The sequence below is a fragment of the Babylonia areolata genome, chromosome 3 (genome assembly GCF_041734735.1).
Source record: "Babylonia areolata isolate BAREFJ2019XMU chromosome 3, ASM4173473v1, whole genome shotgun sequence".
NCBI classification, from domain to species: domain Eukaryota; kingdom Metazoa; phylum Mollusca; class Gastropoda; order Neogastropoda; family Buccinidae; genus Babylonia; species Babylonia areolata.
The window spans coordinates 35,781,819-35,801,771 of NC_134878.1; the positions used below are offsets into that span (position 1 = coordinate 35,781,819).

Consider the following 19,953-nt stretch of genomic DNA (forward strand, 5'->3'; position numbering starts at 1 on the left):
ACACCAGCCTCACGTCGCTCTTCGCTTCCTCGTCCACTCCAGAAGAAGGTGTAACCAGATCCCCGTTCACAGAGCTCGCCTTCGCCTGCAAGCCGAGTCTCACTCAAGGCTGCGATGTCGATATTGTATCTGGCGAGTTCGGATGCAACTAGTGCTGTTCTCCTTTGGGGTCTGTCCGCGTTATCTCTGTCCAGGAGAGTCCTTATGTTCCAAGCACCAATGGTGAGAGGAACGATCCTTGTTTTTTTCTTTTCTTTCTCTTTGTTTCGACCGCTGATGTAGGGTCCCCGCCAGCCGCGGTATGCTGGCCAGGGTGATATGGAGCAGGCAATTTTTAGGGCACCTTTTCTAGCCCCTTCCTCATGCCAGGGAGGTGAGCAGTGCATTCCTAAAGAGGGCTGCTCAGACGCTCAGACGGCTGCCGAGCTCCATCGCTGCTCCTGTCGACAAAGAGTGACCCTATGGCCTGAGCCGCCTGCGTGCAGGTCTGCGGCTGCGACTGCCAGTGTACCCACACCTGTCGTTTCGTCGCTCGCCTGTCGCCACAGGACTTGGGGGTGATGAAATGATGAAGGATGAAAGGTCATTTAGGATGACTGATGACTTGCGCGATGAGTTTGTTTAAAGTGGAGAGGAGTTGCGCAACGTCGACCTCACTCTCTCGTCCGGGTCCACCAATTTCCAGTGGCAAGACTAAGTCGAGACGACTGGAGGATGAGCACGGATGCAGTGGATGACCAAGATATCCTTTCGGTGTCTCATCTTGCTCTCTGCACTCCACAGTGCGTTGCTGTAACCGCCTTCCTCTCCGTTGAACCGATAGGTTTCTTCCGCAGATTCTGCCGGATCCAGACTTCGCATGCATGGGTAGACACACCCCGGGGGCCAACTGCGTGTGGCATGCACACAGCACGGTGGAGCTAGATGGCCGTCGGTGGCTCTCCTGAGCCGACGCCCTTTTATGGATCTCCATAAGGGTGTCTAGCCACCCGCCTCACCAGTCCCAGAAGGGAGTGGTGGGAGTGCCGGTTTAGTCGCCGGCAACCCGACCCTGAACAGGTTGTACTGGATTACAGGTTACCAGTAGCAGATCTAATGACCTGACCTGACATATATTAACAATAGACTACAAGAATGGATAACACAGAATAACATAATTGGAGAATATCAAGCTGGTTTTAAAAAAGGTTATTCAACTATTGACCATATATTTACTTTAATGGCCGCAATACAAAAACAGTTTGCAAATAATAGAAAATTGTATGCTGCTTTTGTTGACTTTGAAAAGGCTTTCGATTCTATTTCCAGAAAACTTTTATGGCCTGTTTTGTTGAAAAATGGAATCAGTGGTAAGCTGTATCTTTGTGTGAAAGGTATGTATAATGAAGTGAAAGCGAGAGTGAGATCAGGGGCAAAATTATCAGATTGTGTGAATTGTATTCGTGGGGTTAAGCAAGGGGATGTCTGTAGCCCTGTCTTGTTTTCACTTTTTATTAATGAACTAGCGTTAGAAATTATGCAAAATGGTCAACATGGTGTTACTTTCGATTTGATTGAACTGTTTGTTTTACTTTTTGCTGATGACATGATTCTGCTGTCTATAACAACAGTTGGTTTACAGCGACAACTTAACAGTTTATACACTGCTGCAACTAATTTACAGCTAAAAGTAAATATGGATAAAACAAATATTGTTGTTTTTCGTAAGGGAGGGTATTTGGCAAAAAATGAAAGATGGTCATATGGAAGCGAAAGAATAACTGTTGTAAATGCATATAAATACCTTGGGATTTATTTTTCAACAAGACTCAGTTTCAACTTTGCATGTCAAGACATTGCTAATAAAGCAAAAAAAGCAGTTATTTTGATTCTTCATATTTTGTATAAAGTAGACTGTAGTTCTTTTAGTGTATTTGTTAGACTATTTGATTCGCAAGTTCAGCCAATATTACAGTATGGAGCAGAAATCTGGGGACTGGAAAATAGGATAGTAACAGAAAAAGTGCACTTGTTTGCATTGAAACGTTTTCTTAATGTAAACAATCGTACTCCAAATGATCTTGTTTATGGTGAACTGGGGAGATACCCTATTTATCTAAATTCTTATATTAAATGTATTAAATATTGGCTAAAGTTGACTAGAATGAATGAAAACAGATATCCATTTAAAGCATATAAAATGTTATATAGTTTAGATAATAATGGTAAGAAGACTTGGGCAACGAGTGTTCGTCAGTGTTTAAATACATATGGTTTTGCATTTGTATGGGATAATCAAGGGGTGGAAGATATTGTAGGTTTCTTAAAGTGCTTCAGACAACGTATTATTGATTGCAGGTGGCAAGACTGGCATGATCATATACAAACTAGTGATAGATTCCCACAGTTTAGACTTTTTAAAACATCGCATGTGATTGAGCCATACATTGAGTTAGGACTGAACAGATATATAAAATGTACACTGACAAAATTTAGATTTGGTATTTCTAGTATTGCTTCTCATAGTTTCAGGTATAGCATTCTAAATGAACCTATGTATACATGCCGTTTATGCAGTTCGGGTAAAGAAGATGAATTGCATTTTTTGTTATGTTGCCCTGCTTTGTGTGACCTTAGACAAAAACTTATTCAACTGAAATATTATAGAGATCCATCTAATTTTAGGTTCAATTTACTCATGTCTTCAAGACAGGAATGTACTCTGCATAACTTAGCCATATATATATATGAAGGATTGACAAGACTACGTACAGTTATCTCGTGAATGTTGTTGAATATTTGTGTGGACTATTTTGGGTGATATGGTTGATATTGTGCTAACAATTTTTGGTTGATCTGAATTGTCTACTTACTGTGTCATGTCATTTTCTAATTATTATTTATCAATGAATCCCCCTTCAGTAAGGGGCTCTGGCCTTATCTGAATAAAACATTCGTTCGTTCGTTCGTTCGTTCTGTATCTCTCTCTGTATCTCTGTGTCTCTCTATCTCATCTGAGATTGAGACGATGTCAACAGCGCCAGTGTCAAAAACAAAACAAACCAAAAAAAACAACCCAACAACTCCACTGGAATGTAGGTATAAAAAAGTTCAAAGCTTTCGACAATGAGTAAAGACAATGTCTATTATACTACACGTGTAGAACTCTAAATAAATACTTTAAAAAAAGAAGAAAATTTATGTACCATGGACTTACATGCAGGTGAGCACAAACACACACACACACACACAGATTTCTTTTTGGTTGTTGTTCGTTTGTTCGTTTGTTTTGTACGTCGTTTGTCCATCCAGTGCTTAGCGTGGCGGGAACTTTTCAGCCTTACAGACACAGCCTTGCTCCTCGTATCCTTTCACCAGTCTCCGCAACACCTCGTCACATGTCAGAAGGTCCTTGTTTCCTGGGGACACAAAACGTAATCACTGTTGGCATCCACGTTTCCCCTCCTCGCCCAAGACTTACCCCAATAATTACCGGGCCTACTGCATTGCACTGCACCCCTCTTTTTCATGAATTTACATTAAAGAAAAGGTCTGTCTCTTGGGCAATTTGACAGTCCGGCCTGTTGCGAAAGTCTCACACGAATAAACCATTCACCTATCCTTCAGGAGTATACACACAATGGAGCGGTGTCCAAGTGGTAACACGCCCCATCAGAAAGCGAGTATGCACGGGTCCGAGTTCCATATGCGGACCTTTCTTTTCTTTCTTTTTTTTTTTTTTTTTTTTTTTACTCCACCCCTGCCATCCACTGGACCTTGAGTGGTGGTCTGGGTGCCAGTCATTCCGATGAGACCATAAACATAGGTCCTATGTGCAGCACTTAAAACATGAAAAAGAACCCACGGCAACAAAAGGGTTGTCCCTGGCCAAACTCTGCAAGGAAAAAAAAAAGAAAACACAAAAAAACGACACGAAAAATCCGCTTTGATAGGAAAACAGATACATGTGCTGACTGAAAAAAACAAACAAACAAACAAACAAACAAACAAAAAAAAAAAGAAACACGGGTGGTGCTTAGCTGTGGCTCTCCTCAGGGAAAACATCCCGAATGTTACACAGAACCAAACCTTTTGACAAAAGGTATTAAAACACAACACAATACAAAGCAATGTGATAAAGTGAAATACAGCACAATACATTGCAATGCAATATAATACAACACGCAACACATCACACCACAGCACAAAACAACGTAACACTATACCACATACTACATCACAACACAATGCAATGAAACACTATACAACACAATAAAATCCAATACAACACAGTCAAATACAATACAACTTGACACAACACAACGAACTACAAAGCAACGCAGCACAAAACAACACAACACAACATAAAAGAACACACCAGACCACAACAAAACTGAACCCAACACTGCACAACACATTGCGCCACAACACACAACACAACACAATGCACCACAACACGACCCAACACAGCAGAATTCAAACCACAACAATACAACCCAACACAACAACACAACCCAATGCACATCAACACAACCCAACACAGCACAACCCAACATAGCACAACACAACCCATCACAGCACAATACAACCCAACGCAACAACACAACCCAATGCACATCAACACAACACAACATAGCACAACATAATGCACTACAACACAACCCAACATAGCACAACACAATGCACTATAACACAACCCAACATAGCACAACACAATGCACCACAACACAACCCAACACAACGCACCACAACACAACCCAACATAGCACAACACAATGCACTACAACACAACCCAACATAGCACAACACAACCCACCACAACCCAACCCAACATAGCACAACACAACGCACCACAACACAACCCAACACAGCACAACACAACGCACTACAACCCAACCCAACATAGCACAACATAATGCACTACAACACAACCCAACATAGCACAACACAATGCACTACAACACAACCCAACATAGCACAACACAATGCACTACAACACAACCCAACATAGCACAACACAACGCACCACAACCCAACCCAACATAGCACAACATAATGCACCACAACACATCCCAACATAGCACAACACAACGCACCACAACACAATCCAACATAGCACAACACAATGCACTACAACACAACCCAACATAGCACAACACAACGCACCACAACACAACCCAACATAGCACAACATAATGCACCACAACACATCCCAACATAGCACAACACAACGCACCACAACACAATCCAACATAGCACTACACCATGCACCACAACACAACGCACCCCAACCCAACATAGCACAACACAATGCACTATAACACAACCCAACAAAGCACAACCCAATGCACCAGACAGCTCACCAACGATGAAGAGTCCCCGGCGAGCTCTTGTGAGTGCCACATTGATCTGGTTGCGGTCAGTGATGAAGCCCAGGTTCTGGCGACACCAGCCGTAGGTGGGCTTGGCTTCTATCTTGTGGGGCGGCAGCGAACTCACCGTGCTCAATATCACATAGTTCCATTCGTCCCCTGCACAACCACCACCATGATTAACAGAACTGTTGTCACATCCGTCAGTATGATCAATATGTGGAGGGTTGGCTTAGAGGTTACGCGTCCGCCTAGGAAGCCAGAAAATTTTAGCACACTGGTTCGAATCACACCGGCAGTCGCCAGTATTTTCTCCCCCTCCACTAGACCTTGAGTGGTGGTCTGGACGCTAGTCATTCGGATGAGACAATAAACCGAGGTCCTGTGTGCAGCATGCATTTAGTGCACGTAAAAGAACCCACGGCAACAAAAGGGTTGTCCCTGGCAAAATTCTGTAGAAAAATCCTCTTCGATAAGAAAAACAAGAAAGGCAAGGCCTTCAAGACTCACTTGTGATACACACTTAAAGAAGTAACAATAATAAGAATATCTTATAAAAAATAAAATATAAAAAAAACAAAAAACAGTATGTTGAAATGTGTTCTCTATTCGTTATTATAATCATATACACTGGACAGCTTCGCGTTTAAAAAAAAAAAGCAAAGAAAAAAAGCTTCAAAGCAGATTCGAACCATGGATGTTCGAGTCGAGAACGAGTTGTTTTATCCACTGTGCTAACGTGGGTTGTTTATGACATTCAAATAGTATCATTTGAGCATGTTCGTTTTGCGGAATAAATCAACAACAGTGATCAGAGTGATAGCGCCGTTTAAATCATGTTATTTTTGTTATGATTCGGGTAAAGGAGACGTTCCCATCACCTCAAATACACTACAATATATATTCCATTTTTACAGATCTGCAGAGATCCGTATTTGACAAACCTGTTTTTTCGCTCACTGAGAAACTACGACACCGTCCATTCAATTTCTCTTTTCTGTTCATCCCAGTTAATTCAGTATTCACTTTAAATCATTCTTAAGCAGTAAACACGTCAGTGATTATCTAAGAAATTCTTTTAATTTGGCGGTAAAGGAGACGTCATCATGTTAGGCTTTGCAACATATTTTGTCAAGATCTGCACAGACAAGTCTAGAAAAAGCTTGCCGAAACTCTGTGAAACGGTCGATTAAAATGTTCTTTTATGTTCATTCTAGTTAATCCAGTGTCCACGTTAGAATATTCCATATGCAGCAATCACGTCAATGTAGTTAGTGTCACTGTATGTGTTTTGTCCAGAATTTGTATTTCTTTTCTTTTGATTGCAAACAAGAAAAACGTGGTCATGGCGTTTCCAAACCAGACAAATGGGTAGCTGCAAAGGGGTAACAGTTTTTTCGGATTCCGGAATCAGCATTAACAAAATAAACCATTAATTATTCTGAAATACCGCTAAAATCGGGAGACGTACAACCTATTATTGGTATAACTGAAGATTTTTTTTCCTACTATGTTTAAGCCAAATTTGGTATTGACAAAGTATTTCTAGAGAAAACGGCAATGTTAAAGTTTACCATGGACACACACAGACAACTGAACACTGGGTTATAACATACTCACTTTGTTTACACAAGTGAGTCAATAAAACTGCAGGCAGAAAATTCAAAAACAACAAAAAAAATGGTGGCGCTGTCGATACAGCGACGAGATCTCCCTGGGGAGAGCAGCCCAAATTTCACACTGAGAAATCTGTTGTGACAAAAAGGGTAATACAAATACAAGTGTCATAAACGTCCACCACCATGATCAAAACAACTGTGGTCACGTCCGTCACCACGACAATGATCAATGCAACTGTCATCATGTCCGTCAGAATGAACAATACCATGATCGTCGCGTCTGTCGGTATGACAATGATCATCGCAATTTTGTCATTACTTTCATCGGGAAAGTATCTCATAAAGGAGACAGCGAGTTGTGAAGTATGCTTAACCCCTTGACCACTGAGCCTTGGTGAAGAGATCACTGTGGAATAAATTTTAAGCGCACATACTACCTTTTATGTTCTCTTTAAAGCTGATTTTGTTGAACAAAAAACAATGCAGTCCCAAGAGGAAGAAGTCCAAATTCAGAATGGTCACTAACATCTTGATCTGTAAGCTTAGTCTGTTGCAGATGACTGCCCTTCACTGAAGAGCATACTTGTCAGCGGCAGTCAAGCGGTAAAGCGTAGGCCAGTTCACGGTTTCATCTTTTATTACGGGTCTGACTTTGTCACAGTTTGCGTGGTAGAACCGGTTCATCCCATGGATTTGAAAGTCGTACAATTTTAACCTTTGATTAGTTTTCAGCGCCACAATGACCCTTCACAGAGCTCAGGAAGAAGAAGAGGAACAAGATCAAGAAGATGAAGATGAAATAATGTGGAAAGCCTTACCTTGGCTGGACACCACGGTACTAATCAGCTGCGTTTCATGAAGCAGCCTTTTGTCATCACGTCTCTCAAAGGCCTTGTAACGGCTGCCCGTGCGCGCTTGTTTCAGTTTCTCCTCCAGAAGATGGCGCTGTGCCTTGTACTGTGTCAGAACTTTTACTGTCTGCAGATCTACCCCGTGTGCAGTCTTCAGGTAAGCCAGGATTTCGATCTGAAGGGAGGCGAAAAACATTTTCCTATACAAGCTGGCATGTAACTTACTTGTGTTTTGCCCGTCTCAAAACAAATATTTGTAATAGATATTTTTGTTATGACACAAGAGAAAAATACATGAACATATGCAACTACAGCATATTACAATAATGACTGTATGCATTGTCTTGTACAATGATTCAATAGAAGAATGGTCATGGACAAACACTGCTGTTGAGCTCAGAAAGGGAAGAAAGGCAAGAACGACAGCAACAGCCCCCCACCCCACCCCCTTCCTCCAAACTCCACATCTCCAAAGATTAAACAATTATTGAGCAGATTCTTTTCTTCAAATCTTATCTCTGTCAGGTCATAATTATGTCATTTTCACGGTTGACTTTATTTCATTTTTATCTGACACAGTACATGCTTTTTTCTTGCAAAAGCAGGGGTAGGTGGGGGTGATCAATGTCGGGCCTACGCATAGACCCAACACACTAGTCAGGGCCTTGAGAGCCTACCAGACGTGAATAAGCCCAACAAAACTGCCCCGTTAGGTCTTGCCCTTACCTCCAATGTCGTTTCCTGCTGCTAAAACAGCGGGACCTATGGTTACAAACGTAGACGCTTCTTATCCAAGTGAGTATTATTTTTCAACCTTTTTTCCCACAGACTATCTTTATTGCCCCTCACTCAATACGTCTTTGTATATTGTTTGTGTGTGAACAATATGTATAACACTATGGTATAATACCTTGTTCACCTTTGTTTAACTCTTCAAATGGGGCGATGGCCTAACAGTGAACAGATATTTTGTTTGTTGGTGGCGATTAAAAAAAAAAGTTTTTATTTGCCCTGTACCACTTTGTCGGCTTACATGGCGTTGGATCTGGACCCTTCGTTGCCCTCCTCAGTGGTGACAGTCAGCATGTTCTCCGTTCCCCGGACGTCCACCAGAAGATGGGGCAGTGCTTGGCTGGCTGCCTCCAGCTCCCTCTCGTACCGACTGTCCGAGAACTGCAGCTGAGGAAAACACCGGGGCCAGAATGGCAGGGGGTCCACGTTCCAAGTGCGCGCCAGACTCCAACGGTCTGGGGATTTTGTCTTCAGGTTTCCTTCGTAGAATTCATTGGATGGGAAGGCACAGATTTCGGGATGCTGTGGATCGTACATACTGAATTTAAAGTCATGTGGCTTTTTTGTATTTTTGTGTATTTGTGTGTATGTGTTTGTGCATATTTTAGTGTGTGTGTGTGTGTGTGTGTATGTGCATGCGCGCATTTGTTTGTTTCTTTGTGGTTCATTCATTTCAGGATGTGTGTTGTGTGTAAGCTAGTGTGAGGAAGAGGGGGATGTATATGTGTGTGTGTGTGTGTGTGTGTGTGTGTGTGTGTGTGTGTGTGTGTGTGTGTGCATGCGCGCATTTGTTTGTTTCTTTGTGGTTCATTCATGTCAGGATGTGTGTTGTGTGTAAGCTAGTGTGAGGAAGAGGGGGGATGTATATGCGTGCGTGCGTGTGTGTGAAAGAAAGAGAGAGGGAGGAAGCACAGAGAGAGAGAGAGAGAAGAACTAATCATACATGTTTTTATTTATACATGCTGGCAGTTGTTTAACGATGAGAACTCCAGAAAACTGAATTGGGTCCTTCTTTTTCTCCTGCATCACTGGCATTCCCACAGCACGAAATCCCCACCACAAGACATTCCTACCACAAGACATTCCTACCACAAGTCATTCCCACGATACATCCCCACCACAAGACATTCCTACCACAAGACATTCCCACGATACATCCCCACCACAAGACATTCCTACCACAAGTCATTCCCACGATACATCCCCACCACAAGACATTCCTACCACAAGTCATTCCTACCACAAGACATTCCCACGATACATCCCCACCACAAGACATTCCTACCACAAGTCATTCCTACCACAAGACATTCCCACGATACATCCCCACCACAAGACATTCCTACCACAAGACATTCCCACGATACATCCCCACCACAAGACATTCCTACCACAAGTCATTCCCACAATACATTCCCACCACAAGTCATTCCTACCACAAGACATTCCCACGATACATCCCTACCACAAGACATTCCTACCACAAGACATTCCCACGATACATCCCCACCACAAGACATTCCTACCACAAGTCATTCCTACCACAAGACATTCCCAGGATACATCCCCATCACAACATAACATCTAAACAAGACATTCCTACCACAAGACATTCCCACCACAAGACATTCTTACCACACGACATTCCCACCACAAGACATTCCCACGATACATCCCCACCACAAGACATTCCCACCACAAGACATTCTTACCACACGACATTCCTACCACAAGACATTCCCACGATACATCCCCACCACAAGACATTCCTACCACAAGACATTCCCACGATACATCCCCACCACAAGACATTCCTACCACAAGACATTCCTACCACAAGACATTCCCACGATACATCCCCACCACAAGACATTCCTACCACAAGTCATTCCTACCACAAGACATTCCCACGATACATCCCCATCACAACATAACATCTAAACAAGACATTCCTACCACAAGACATTCCCACCACAAGACATTCTTACCACACGACATTCCCACCACAAGACATTCCCAGGATACATCCCCATCACAACATAACATCTAAACAAGGCATTCCCACCACAAGATATTCCCATAAAAACAATTCCCAACATAGGGTTTTCCCAAAATAAGGCATTCTCGCAAAACATCCCCACCACAAGACATTCCCACTGTCGCCTCTTTGCTCTCTCTCTCTCTCTCTCTCTCCCTCTCTCTCTAAGCATTCTGCAAACGTCTTTTATTTCTTGGCATGGAAAAAGAAAGTAAACAATACAAAAAAAAAAAAACTTCTTTAAAAAACAAACGAACAAGGCATTCCGACAAGAAAACATTTCCCAACCACAAGGAACTCCCAACTTACTATCCTGTACTGGTCGGTCAGGAGTATGGAAGATTCTGGAAAGTTCTGGTGAAGTCTTTCAAAGAGAGACTGGTCAAGGCCTATCTCCGCGGCCTCCTGGCAGCGGACAATGGGTCTCAGCTGCCGATGGTCACCAATGAGAACCACCTGTCAGAATGAGAATGAGAATCACTTTAATTTAGTCCCTCATTAAGATAAATTCAGTGCGGTGAAGTCTGTGATACAAAACATGACAGTAAAATTGGGGATATGACATATACAACACACACACACACACACACAACAGTCATGGCTAATCAAACGCGATAATAAAAAAACATCGCATTTCCACATTATTCAAAGCACACACACACACACACCACCCGTCCATACGCACGCATCCACGCACACATTTATATAATTACATATATACTCGTACAACATGTTAAACAAACATAATGGTTAAGTCAATATAAAATATACCTGTTTGGCTTTTGTGGGGAGGATAGGGGCCATGGTTTCTGGTTCTGTGCACATGCCGCACTCATCAATCAGAATCTGCCCATTGTCAGACATTGAGAACAGTCAATCAGACTGGAAGATAGAATGTTGGCACTGTAACAGTAGCCCCCTGGGAAAAAACCCCCACAGATTGTTAGACATTGCACAGAGAGAGAGAGAGAGAGAGAGAGAGAGAGAGAGAGAGTGTTGTGTGTGTGTGTGTTGTGTGTTCTTGTGTGCTTTGTGTCTGTCTGACGTGTTATTGTGAAAGCGCTTTGATGGGTTTGACAGCAATATATAAATGTACCGTTATCATTACCATTATAAATGTCTTTTTAATGTCGCCTTTCTATCAGAAAACGTGTGAATAATTTCTCTTTGAGAGATCATAAAGTATTCTTGTATCTCGCTATCATCGTCATCACCATAAAGAGACAGACAGAAAGGGACAAATCACAGCTGAACGAAGGATTAACAACACTGAGGAAAGTCGACCCACGGTGGTGGCTCACTTGGAAAACGGAGGTTTTGTCGTCCACGACTTTTGGGCTGGTGGCAACAGCGCACATGGTTAGAATGCAGTCGTACTGCTGCAGCTCCTCCTTGGTGGCTTCGTAGAGGATCTTCCGGTACTCTTTCAAGTCTTGCACGTGCATTCCATACATGCCGGGACGTTCAATGCACCTTCTGAATTTTGCGTCAAATTCTTGGAGCTCCTCCGCGTGGGGTTTGCCTCTCTGCCGGATCAAATGGTGAAGCGAGATGTCCTGGAAAACAGGAGGTGATCATAGAGAACCTGAGGGTACAGGACCAAATCACATACTCGCTAGAAGAATTTCTTCTCCCTCAACTAGACCTTGAGTTGTGGTCTGGACGCGTCATTTGGATGAGACCGTAAACCGAGGTCACGTCATGTCCCTTAGCACACGCAAAAGAACCCATGACTACACAAGAGTTGTCCCTGGCCAAATGTGACGTGACATCCACTCTAATGTATATGTGTGTGCGTGCGCGTGATGACTGGATGGCACAGGGAACGAATGATGAGCGCCTTAAGGCAGCTGTCGGTCGGCTGTACCCAAGTAGGCAACCTCTGGTGCAAATGACTCCGTGTTTGTAAAGCACTTAAAGTTTAGCCTCTGACTGATGATAGACGCTATGTGAGTATCAATAATAATAACTTTAGCATGTTACCAGTTCGATTGCTCATTATCAACAGCTTGCTCAGTGATGTTAAATGTGTGAACAGATGTTAGATACGAGAAAACCACACCGGCGTGAGAGAGTTCCGACGATGAGTTTAATTACACAAGTCACATACCATGGCCGGCAGATCCAAATTCGGCAGAAAGATCAATCAGCTGATTGTGTGTGTGTGTGTGTTTGTGTGTGTGTGTGTGTGTGTGTGTGTGTGTGCTCATGTGCGTGCGTGCATGCGCACGTGTGTGTGTGTGTGTGTGTGTGTGCGTGCTCATGCGCGTGCGTGTGTGTGCATGCGCACGTGTGTGTGTGTGTGTGTGTGTGTGTGTGTGTGTGTGTGTGTGTGTGTGTGTGTGTGTATGTATGTGTACCTGCAGATCAGGCTGGCACTGCTGTCCCCGTGTGTATGGCGAAGCTCTGTGGTCCATGCCGGGCACAGGGAAATCCTGGGTCTCAATCATGGAACCGTACACCCGCACAATCTTGGGACACTTGGAACCCAGCTTGGCCCTCAGTTCCCCTGACACAACACCATCAGCGTTAAGCAAAGAGAGAGAGAGGGGGTGGGGGAGGGGAGTGGGGGGGGGGATAAGAAACAACAACCTCGCATGGGAGGAAAAAAACCCGCTTACTTTATCATACCAAACTATATAAAACAAGTAAGTAATACATCAAAGCTTGTGCAAGTCGGAAAGAATACCAAATTTCCACGTGGTATCGTAAGCTTTCTCCAGGTCAAAAAATATGGCCACCACATGTTGTTTGTTGACGAAAGCATTTCTTATCGTGGTTTCCAGACGAACCAGATGGTCAACGGTAGAGCGATGCTTGCGGAAACCGCACTGTTCTTTCGCCAGAAGGCCGCCGGTCTCTAGTTTCCACATCAGTCTACCGTTGACCATCTTCTCCATCAGTTTGCAGACGCAGCTGGTCAGTGCAATTGGGCGGTAGTTGGAGGGGTTCGAGGGGTCTTTTCCCGGTTTCGGCAGCGGGATTATGAGGGCTTTCCGCCAGGAGGGTGGAAAGAAGCCTGTGACCCAGATGTGGTTATAAACTTTAAGCAGGGTGTCCAGACAGGTTTGGGGAAGGTGCTTTAGGAATTTATAATGGACCTCATCCATTCCTGGACAGGAATCCGTACAGGTCTGAAGGGCAGATTTAAGTTCGTTCATTGTGAAAGAAAGGTTGTAATTCTCTGTGTTGTCGGAAAAGAAGTTACATGGTGTTTTTTCTGACAGGTTTTTGGTTTTAAGAAAGCGAGCAGATTTGTTAGCAGATCTCGAGTTCTGTTCTATTGTGGAGGCAAGCAAATTGGCAACTGCTTTCTTCTCTGTGACCAGAGCGTCTGAAAGTTTAAGATGGTGGAAGGTCGGGCATGCGTTTTTGCCCTTAATTCTTTTTAAAACCCTCCACACTTTCTTCTTGGGTGTGTTGGAGGTTAAGGAAGAGCAGAAATCTCTCCATGACTTCCTCTGGCTCTTTTTAAAAACATACCTGGCTTTCGCCCTCAGCTGTTGATGGGTTCGAACGCTATTGGACTCCGGTCTCCGAAAGACGCGTCGCTGCGCTCTCTTCCGAGACTTGCGGGCCTCCCGACATTCCGCGTTGAACCAGGGCGTTCTAGGGACCTGAGGCTTGGAGGTAGACGATGGGACTGCTGCTTTGGCGCAATCTAAAACGATCCGAGTCAGAGCGTCAGCAGGGTCCTTGCTTTTCAATACTGTTTCTTCCTGCAGCTCCGCTCTTATCTTGGTGGTAAAAAAACTCCAGTCTGCTTTGTCGTAGTACAGGCGGTCAGGCAGAGAGTCACCTTCTCCATCTGTGGGGCGGAGGACGACAGGAAAGTGGTCACTCCCGTGCAGATCGTCGTGCACTTTCCACTCGTAGTCCAGGTCCAACGATGGATCGCAGACCGACAGATCTAAACACGAGAGCTTTCCAGAGGACAGATGCAGGTAAGTGGGAGACTTGTCGTTAAGACAGCACAAGTCCATGTCAGAGAGAAGGTTTTCTAAGAGAAGACCTCGGGCTGATGTCATCTCACTTCCCCAGAGCGGGGTGTGTCCGTTGAAGTCGCCCAACAGTAAAAACGGACGTGGGAGCTGGTCGACCAGGTTCATGAGGTCCTGCCTCAGAACACGGACGGAAGGGGGAAGGTAGAGAGAGCAGACAGTGATGGTTTTCTCGAGCGTGACTCTGACTGCCACCGCCTGTAAAGGGGTGCTTAAAAGAACTGTACTGTATAAAAGGGACTTTCGAATAAAAAGAGCGACACCTCCCGTCAACCCCTCTTGCTTCGGTTGAGCGGGTTTAAAAACGGAGTTAAAACCAGAGAGAGATAAAACCTTGCCATCTCTTTGCAGAGTCTCCTGCAGTGCCAGCACTGAAGGTTTCAAAGCACGACAAAGCAGCTGGAGTTCCTGGAAGTTGGCATAGAATCCCCGGATATTCCAGTGGATCACTGCCATTAAAAAGGTTTTTAAAAAAAAATAAAGCAGCAGCCTATTCCATCGCTACCCCCTGCTCCTCCACTTGCGGTGGCTCAAGGTCCGCCAGGATGGAGTATTTGTTTTTTGACATAAATTTTTCGGATTCCGACCGGGTCGGAATAACCACCACCTCGGCCCCTCCCGATCCCGCCGTGGCCGCAACCCTCCCCTCCTTGAGTTTTGGAGGTAAGGGGGGCTTCCGGCCACTTCCGCCAGCCCGAGGGCCAGGCAGACGAGAGGCGGGGCGAGGGGGGCCGGGGGGTGGGGTGGGGCGGGAGGCGGACAACGTGCCTCCGCCCGAGGCTTTTCTCTCCCGCCCAGCAGCCCCTGAGGACTGCCGCGCAGGATGGGAAGGGGTGGACACAGCGCCTCCACCCAAGGCCAACGGTTCCGACGAGGCGGTTAAGTCGTCCGTCTGCGTTCCTGTGGACGTCGTCTGGACCGCGACGTCCACCGTCCTGGATCTGACGACAGAGGCATACGACGCCTTAGGCGACGCGGCCTCCACCTGTTTCCTTGCCTCAAAGAAGGAAATTTTCTGTTCTGTCTTGACTTTCTGGATTTGTTTTTCTTTCTTCCAGGCGGGGCAGTCCTTCGAGTTCGCACACAGGGCTGCACTGACGCAATCGCCCTGGTGCGCCGCCTTCGAACAGGTGCCACACGCCTCTTCCTCCTTACATCTGTCTCTCACGTGTCCGAATTTCTGACACTTAAAGCATCTCAGAGGGGACGGTACGTACAGGCTGACATTAACTAGCAGGTATCCGACCCGAATGTCCTTGGGGACATCCGGGCAGCAGAAGGTGAGGAAGAAAGTGTTGGTCGGGACTCTGTCCGACCCCTTCCTCACCGTCACCCTGTACACATCGGTCACTCCCTGAGAGGACAATTCGCTCTTGATCTCGGCCTCAGACACACCTTTCAACTCCGGGCATCTGATGACTCCCTTTGAGCAGTTGAGACCTTTGTGAGGGGAAATCTTCACTGCCCTATCCACGAAAGTGGTCGCCTTGAGAAGGAGCTGTGTCTGTCTTTTGGATTCTGTCTGTACTAAAAACGCTCCGCTCCTCAGCCTCTTGATGGATCTGAGCGATCCTGCCAGACACTGAAAGCCCTTCTGGACAGCGAAGGGGCTGAGAGCCGACAAGGGCTTGTCGTCATCAGCGCCCTCCATCACTAGCCACGATGGCCAAAAACCAGAGGTCTCGACGACCTCCGACTCAGAGTCTGAGTCGTCCGTTCCCTGTCGTCGTCTTTTTCCGAGTTTGGGGGGGTGTATTTGTTTAGGATTCATGTTGAAAGAAAAATGTGAATTCATCCCTCCCTTACCCACCCACCATGGGGTCCAACTTAGGGGCCAGGGTCAAGGGAACACCAGCTTGACCCCTTCCAGGTTTCGGGAGGGATATACAACCAGCAGCCCAGCTCCAACGTGCTCCCCCCCGATCATGCCCAGCTCCCGGGGACAGAGAGCCGAGCACTACGGGGGTTACCTTCGTCAGCCACTAAACTGCCAGTCTTGACCCAGCCCCACGAAGGGGAAGCCGATTGACACACACGGGCCAATGTGTGCCGCCTGTCTTAGGAGAGGTCCGAGCCAAAGGGATGTGTTGAGAGCAGCGTGCTCTCTCAATCCCCAGGATCTCATTCCCCTCCATCACAGGTCGCGCCGCACGGCAAACACGGCGGGCCTAAAGAAGGCCGCAGAGAAAAAAAGAATGTGGAAAAGAAGGCTTGATGGGGAGCTGAGGACAGAAAAGAGGCGGTAAAAAGAAGAACAAAGAATAGCGAAAGGGACAGTGGGTCACGTTTAGTTTGGGCCTCACGACCTGTTCGGCATGGGAAGCCCTATCAGGGGCATCAGTACAAAACCACCACTTATTCAGCCCTAACAGCTACGATGGCTATGTAGGCTGTCAATTAAGACCTGGGACCAGAGCACCAAACCCCAAGAAGCACTGATGCCCCTGCCGACATAGCTCGCTCGATCACTGGCCACTAAGCCTCCCGACCACGACAAGGTAGTGACCCTCCCGGGAGTGGGTCAGGAGAACACCAGCCTGACCCCCTCCAGGTTTCGGGAGGATTCCTATAGCTGGGGCGGGTGACGCGGCGTCGCTGACCAAAGAGGGCCGACTAGGGAGTAGGGGTGAGGGAGGGTGAAAGGAGGGGTGGTGGCGCAGTGTCGGCGCGACCTCAAAGACTGGGCTTTGGACGGAGCGGGAAGGGAGATAAGGAGGAGGGAGGGGAAGGGATGGGGAGAGAAGGGGACAGAGTGCAGGTGGTAGGGGGTGACACTGCTGGCACACCATAACACCCACCCCCAGCTTTTGAATGCAATGTCCTCATTGCTGCTGACCACATGCTGACCACTGCCGTCATCAATTAATGCTAATGGGGAGATTAGTTCTCTAACCCAAAAATTAGCAAAAACATAAACATGTGAAAATGAAGACATTACACGACAAAAGAAACCACCAAAAATACATTTCAAAATGATAAAGCTGTACATAACACCATAACCCCCCCAACAAAGCATACATAAAAAAATCAAACGGGGAGCTACACAATGCAAAAATCAACACAGTGTTCCAGCTGACACACATCAGCAGCCACAAGCCCTGGAACGGAGGAAAAAAACACAAAACAGCATAGCATGACATATACAATTTTCCTCATCCAGATTATCCCCTAGCAGGCTACAGCTACAATTTTAGCCCATGCTGGATGGGTAGCCTTACCCCTGTTGCTAACCCTACAGGTTGACCCTGACAGTTTCCCACCCCTGTCAGTCTGATCTGGGACCATGGCACCTGCGCATGTCCCATGCACCCCAGGCTTCGGATGAGACCTGGTGCCAGTCTCACACAAACTGGTTGCCACCGGTCCGTGTGCCTGTCCGGGAGACTTGACTGTATCCTGGCAGTCTCCATCATCTGTGCCCTCCCTTGTGGCACATATACCAGGAACACCTGGTTCAGGTGGCATGGGCAGCAGCACCCATTCACCCTGGCAAGGATCATCCTCACAGTCACCCCTTGTCCTGACTGGAGTCTTTTCTTTCAGACTCAGATCCTGCCTCCTGAGACTATTGGGCAAGTCTCTCTGGTTCTCATTGTGGAAATCTCGGTACTTTTCCTTGGGGAGAACCTTACCCACCTTTGGGGAAATCCCATTTCCCACCACTGACTGACCTTTCCCTTTCCTACCTCTGTTCCTTCTCTTCCTACCCACAGCCCTGTTCTCTAGCACAGCCCCATCTCTCTGACTGACTAAATCTGACATTAACCCCTGCATGGACCTAACACTCTCTTCTAACAGTAACAGTTTGACTCCTAATTTTGCTGTTTCTTCCCTGGCCTGTTGCTGTTGTTGGTCCTCCTCCAGCTCTTGCTGCAGCCTCACGGCTTCATCCCTCGCCTGGATGAAGGTGGTCTGAGGCTCCTTCCGCAGTATGTGACGCAGCTCCCTCTTCAGCAGGGGGTTCCGGAGGCCATCGATGAAGTGGTCCCTCAGCATCTCAGCGGTGAGGGCCCCAGTGCTCTTCATCTGGATGGTTCTCTCAAGACTCCACAGAGCATGAGAATAGTCCAAGGTGGACTCCTCCGGCAACTGCTCCCTGCAGAAGAATGTGGACAGCAATGTGGTGACATGCTGCCCGTCACCGAACACCCCCAGCAGAGTGTTGATCACCTTCTCTGGGGTGTTGGTCTCCTCAAGGTCCCGCAGCATCAGCTCCCTGCGTGCGGTTCCCTGCAAATGGCTGTACACAAAGTAGGCAGCCATCTCGTCTCCCATGGGGTACGCAGCCAGGACCCGCTTCACCTCCATGATGAAGTCCTCAGCCGACATCTCACCAGGCTCACCAGCGAATACTGGGAGTGTGGGTGCTACGTACCACCCCATGGGAAACTCCTGCGCCATTGTAGTTGGGGTTGTCATCTCTGGGCTGTTACTGGGCTGTGTTACCTGGCTGTGTGCTGCTTAAGTCCTACCACTTAACCTGCCTATTGTGTCAGTAAATCACTCTACCTGCCTATCCTGTCGGCGACGCCAAGTTGTAAAAAGGTGTTGTTTGAGAGTGTCGTTCGATTCTAATAGAAGAGAGAGGATAACAGACAGGGGGATATAGGATCAACTAATGATGCACTCACTCACTCTCTCCTCACATCAATAGCAGGGCCACATGGAGTGGTTTTTATAGAGTGTTTACTTTACAATACAACACACACTAAGCAGTTCACCTTACTTAGCAAAAGCAACACACACTAAGGCAGCACACAGTAAAAAAAAAGTTCACCCTACACCTAAAGCAGCACCTATAAGCAGCACACCTGGAACACAAACATACAACCAAAACCCAGGTCAGATAAAATCTCAAATATCTGGACATCACTGACATAAAAGGCCTATACCCTCTCAGCACCTTTCATCACATGTCCACCAGTATGCACTCCTCTCACACATAGATCTATGTGAGGAAATACAAGCTTCATCAAGCTTACCTGCCACCAGCAGTGACATACCAATTACCATACTGTGTACAAAACATAATTATCACTGACCAATACAACCCTGTGCTCCAACTCATGTTACCCATCATTCAATTAAACTGTGTGTTACCATTACCAAACAAATCTCCTCTTTGCCTTCACAAAGTGTCCCACTGACACAAGTACATGTGTGGAAATCATTACTCCCAACATACCTCTGGTAAACAGCAATATGCAACCATATAGCACTGACCCTCAGTGCTCTCACTGTTAATCAACTCATTAATCACATTACAATGTTGCTTCCCACTTTGTCTGAACAAAGTAAACC

General features: G+C 46.1%; 1 protein-coding gene across 1 annotated transcript in view; it reads right to left on the bottom strand.

The window, feature by feature from the left end:
• Positions 1-3,294: 3,294 nt before the first annotated feature.
• Positions 3,295-19,953, bottom strand: part of LOC143280307 (3'-5' exoribonuclease HELZ2-like) — a 32,976-nt gene continuing 16,317 nt past the window's right edge. Inside the window, 8 exon segments of the mRNA XM_076584939.1 lie at positions 3,295-3,398; positions 5,343-5,510; positions 7,789-8,021; positions 8,855-9,135; positions 10,961-11,107; positions 11,423-11,497; positions 11,953-12,207; positions 13,012-13,160. Of these exon segments, the coding sequence (XP_076441054.1) occupies positions 3,295-3,398; positions 5,343-5,510; positions 7,789-8,021; positions 8,855-9,135; positions 10,961-11,107; positions 11,423-11,497; positions 11,953-12,207; positions 13,012-13,160 (1,412 nt within the window).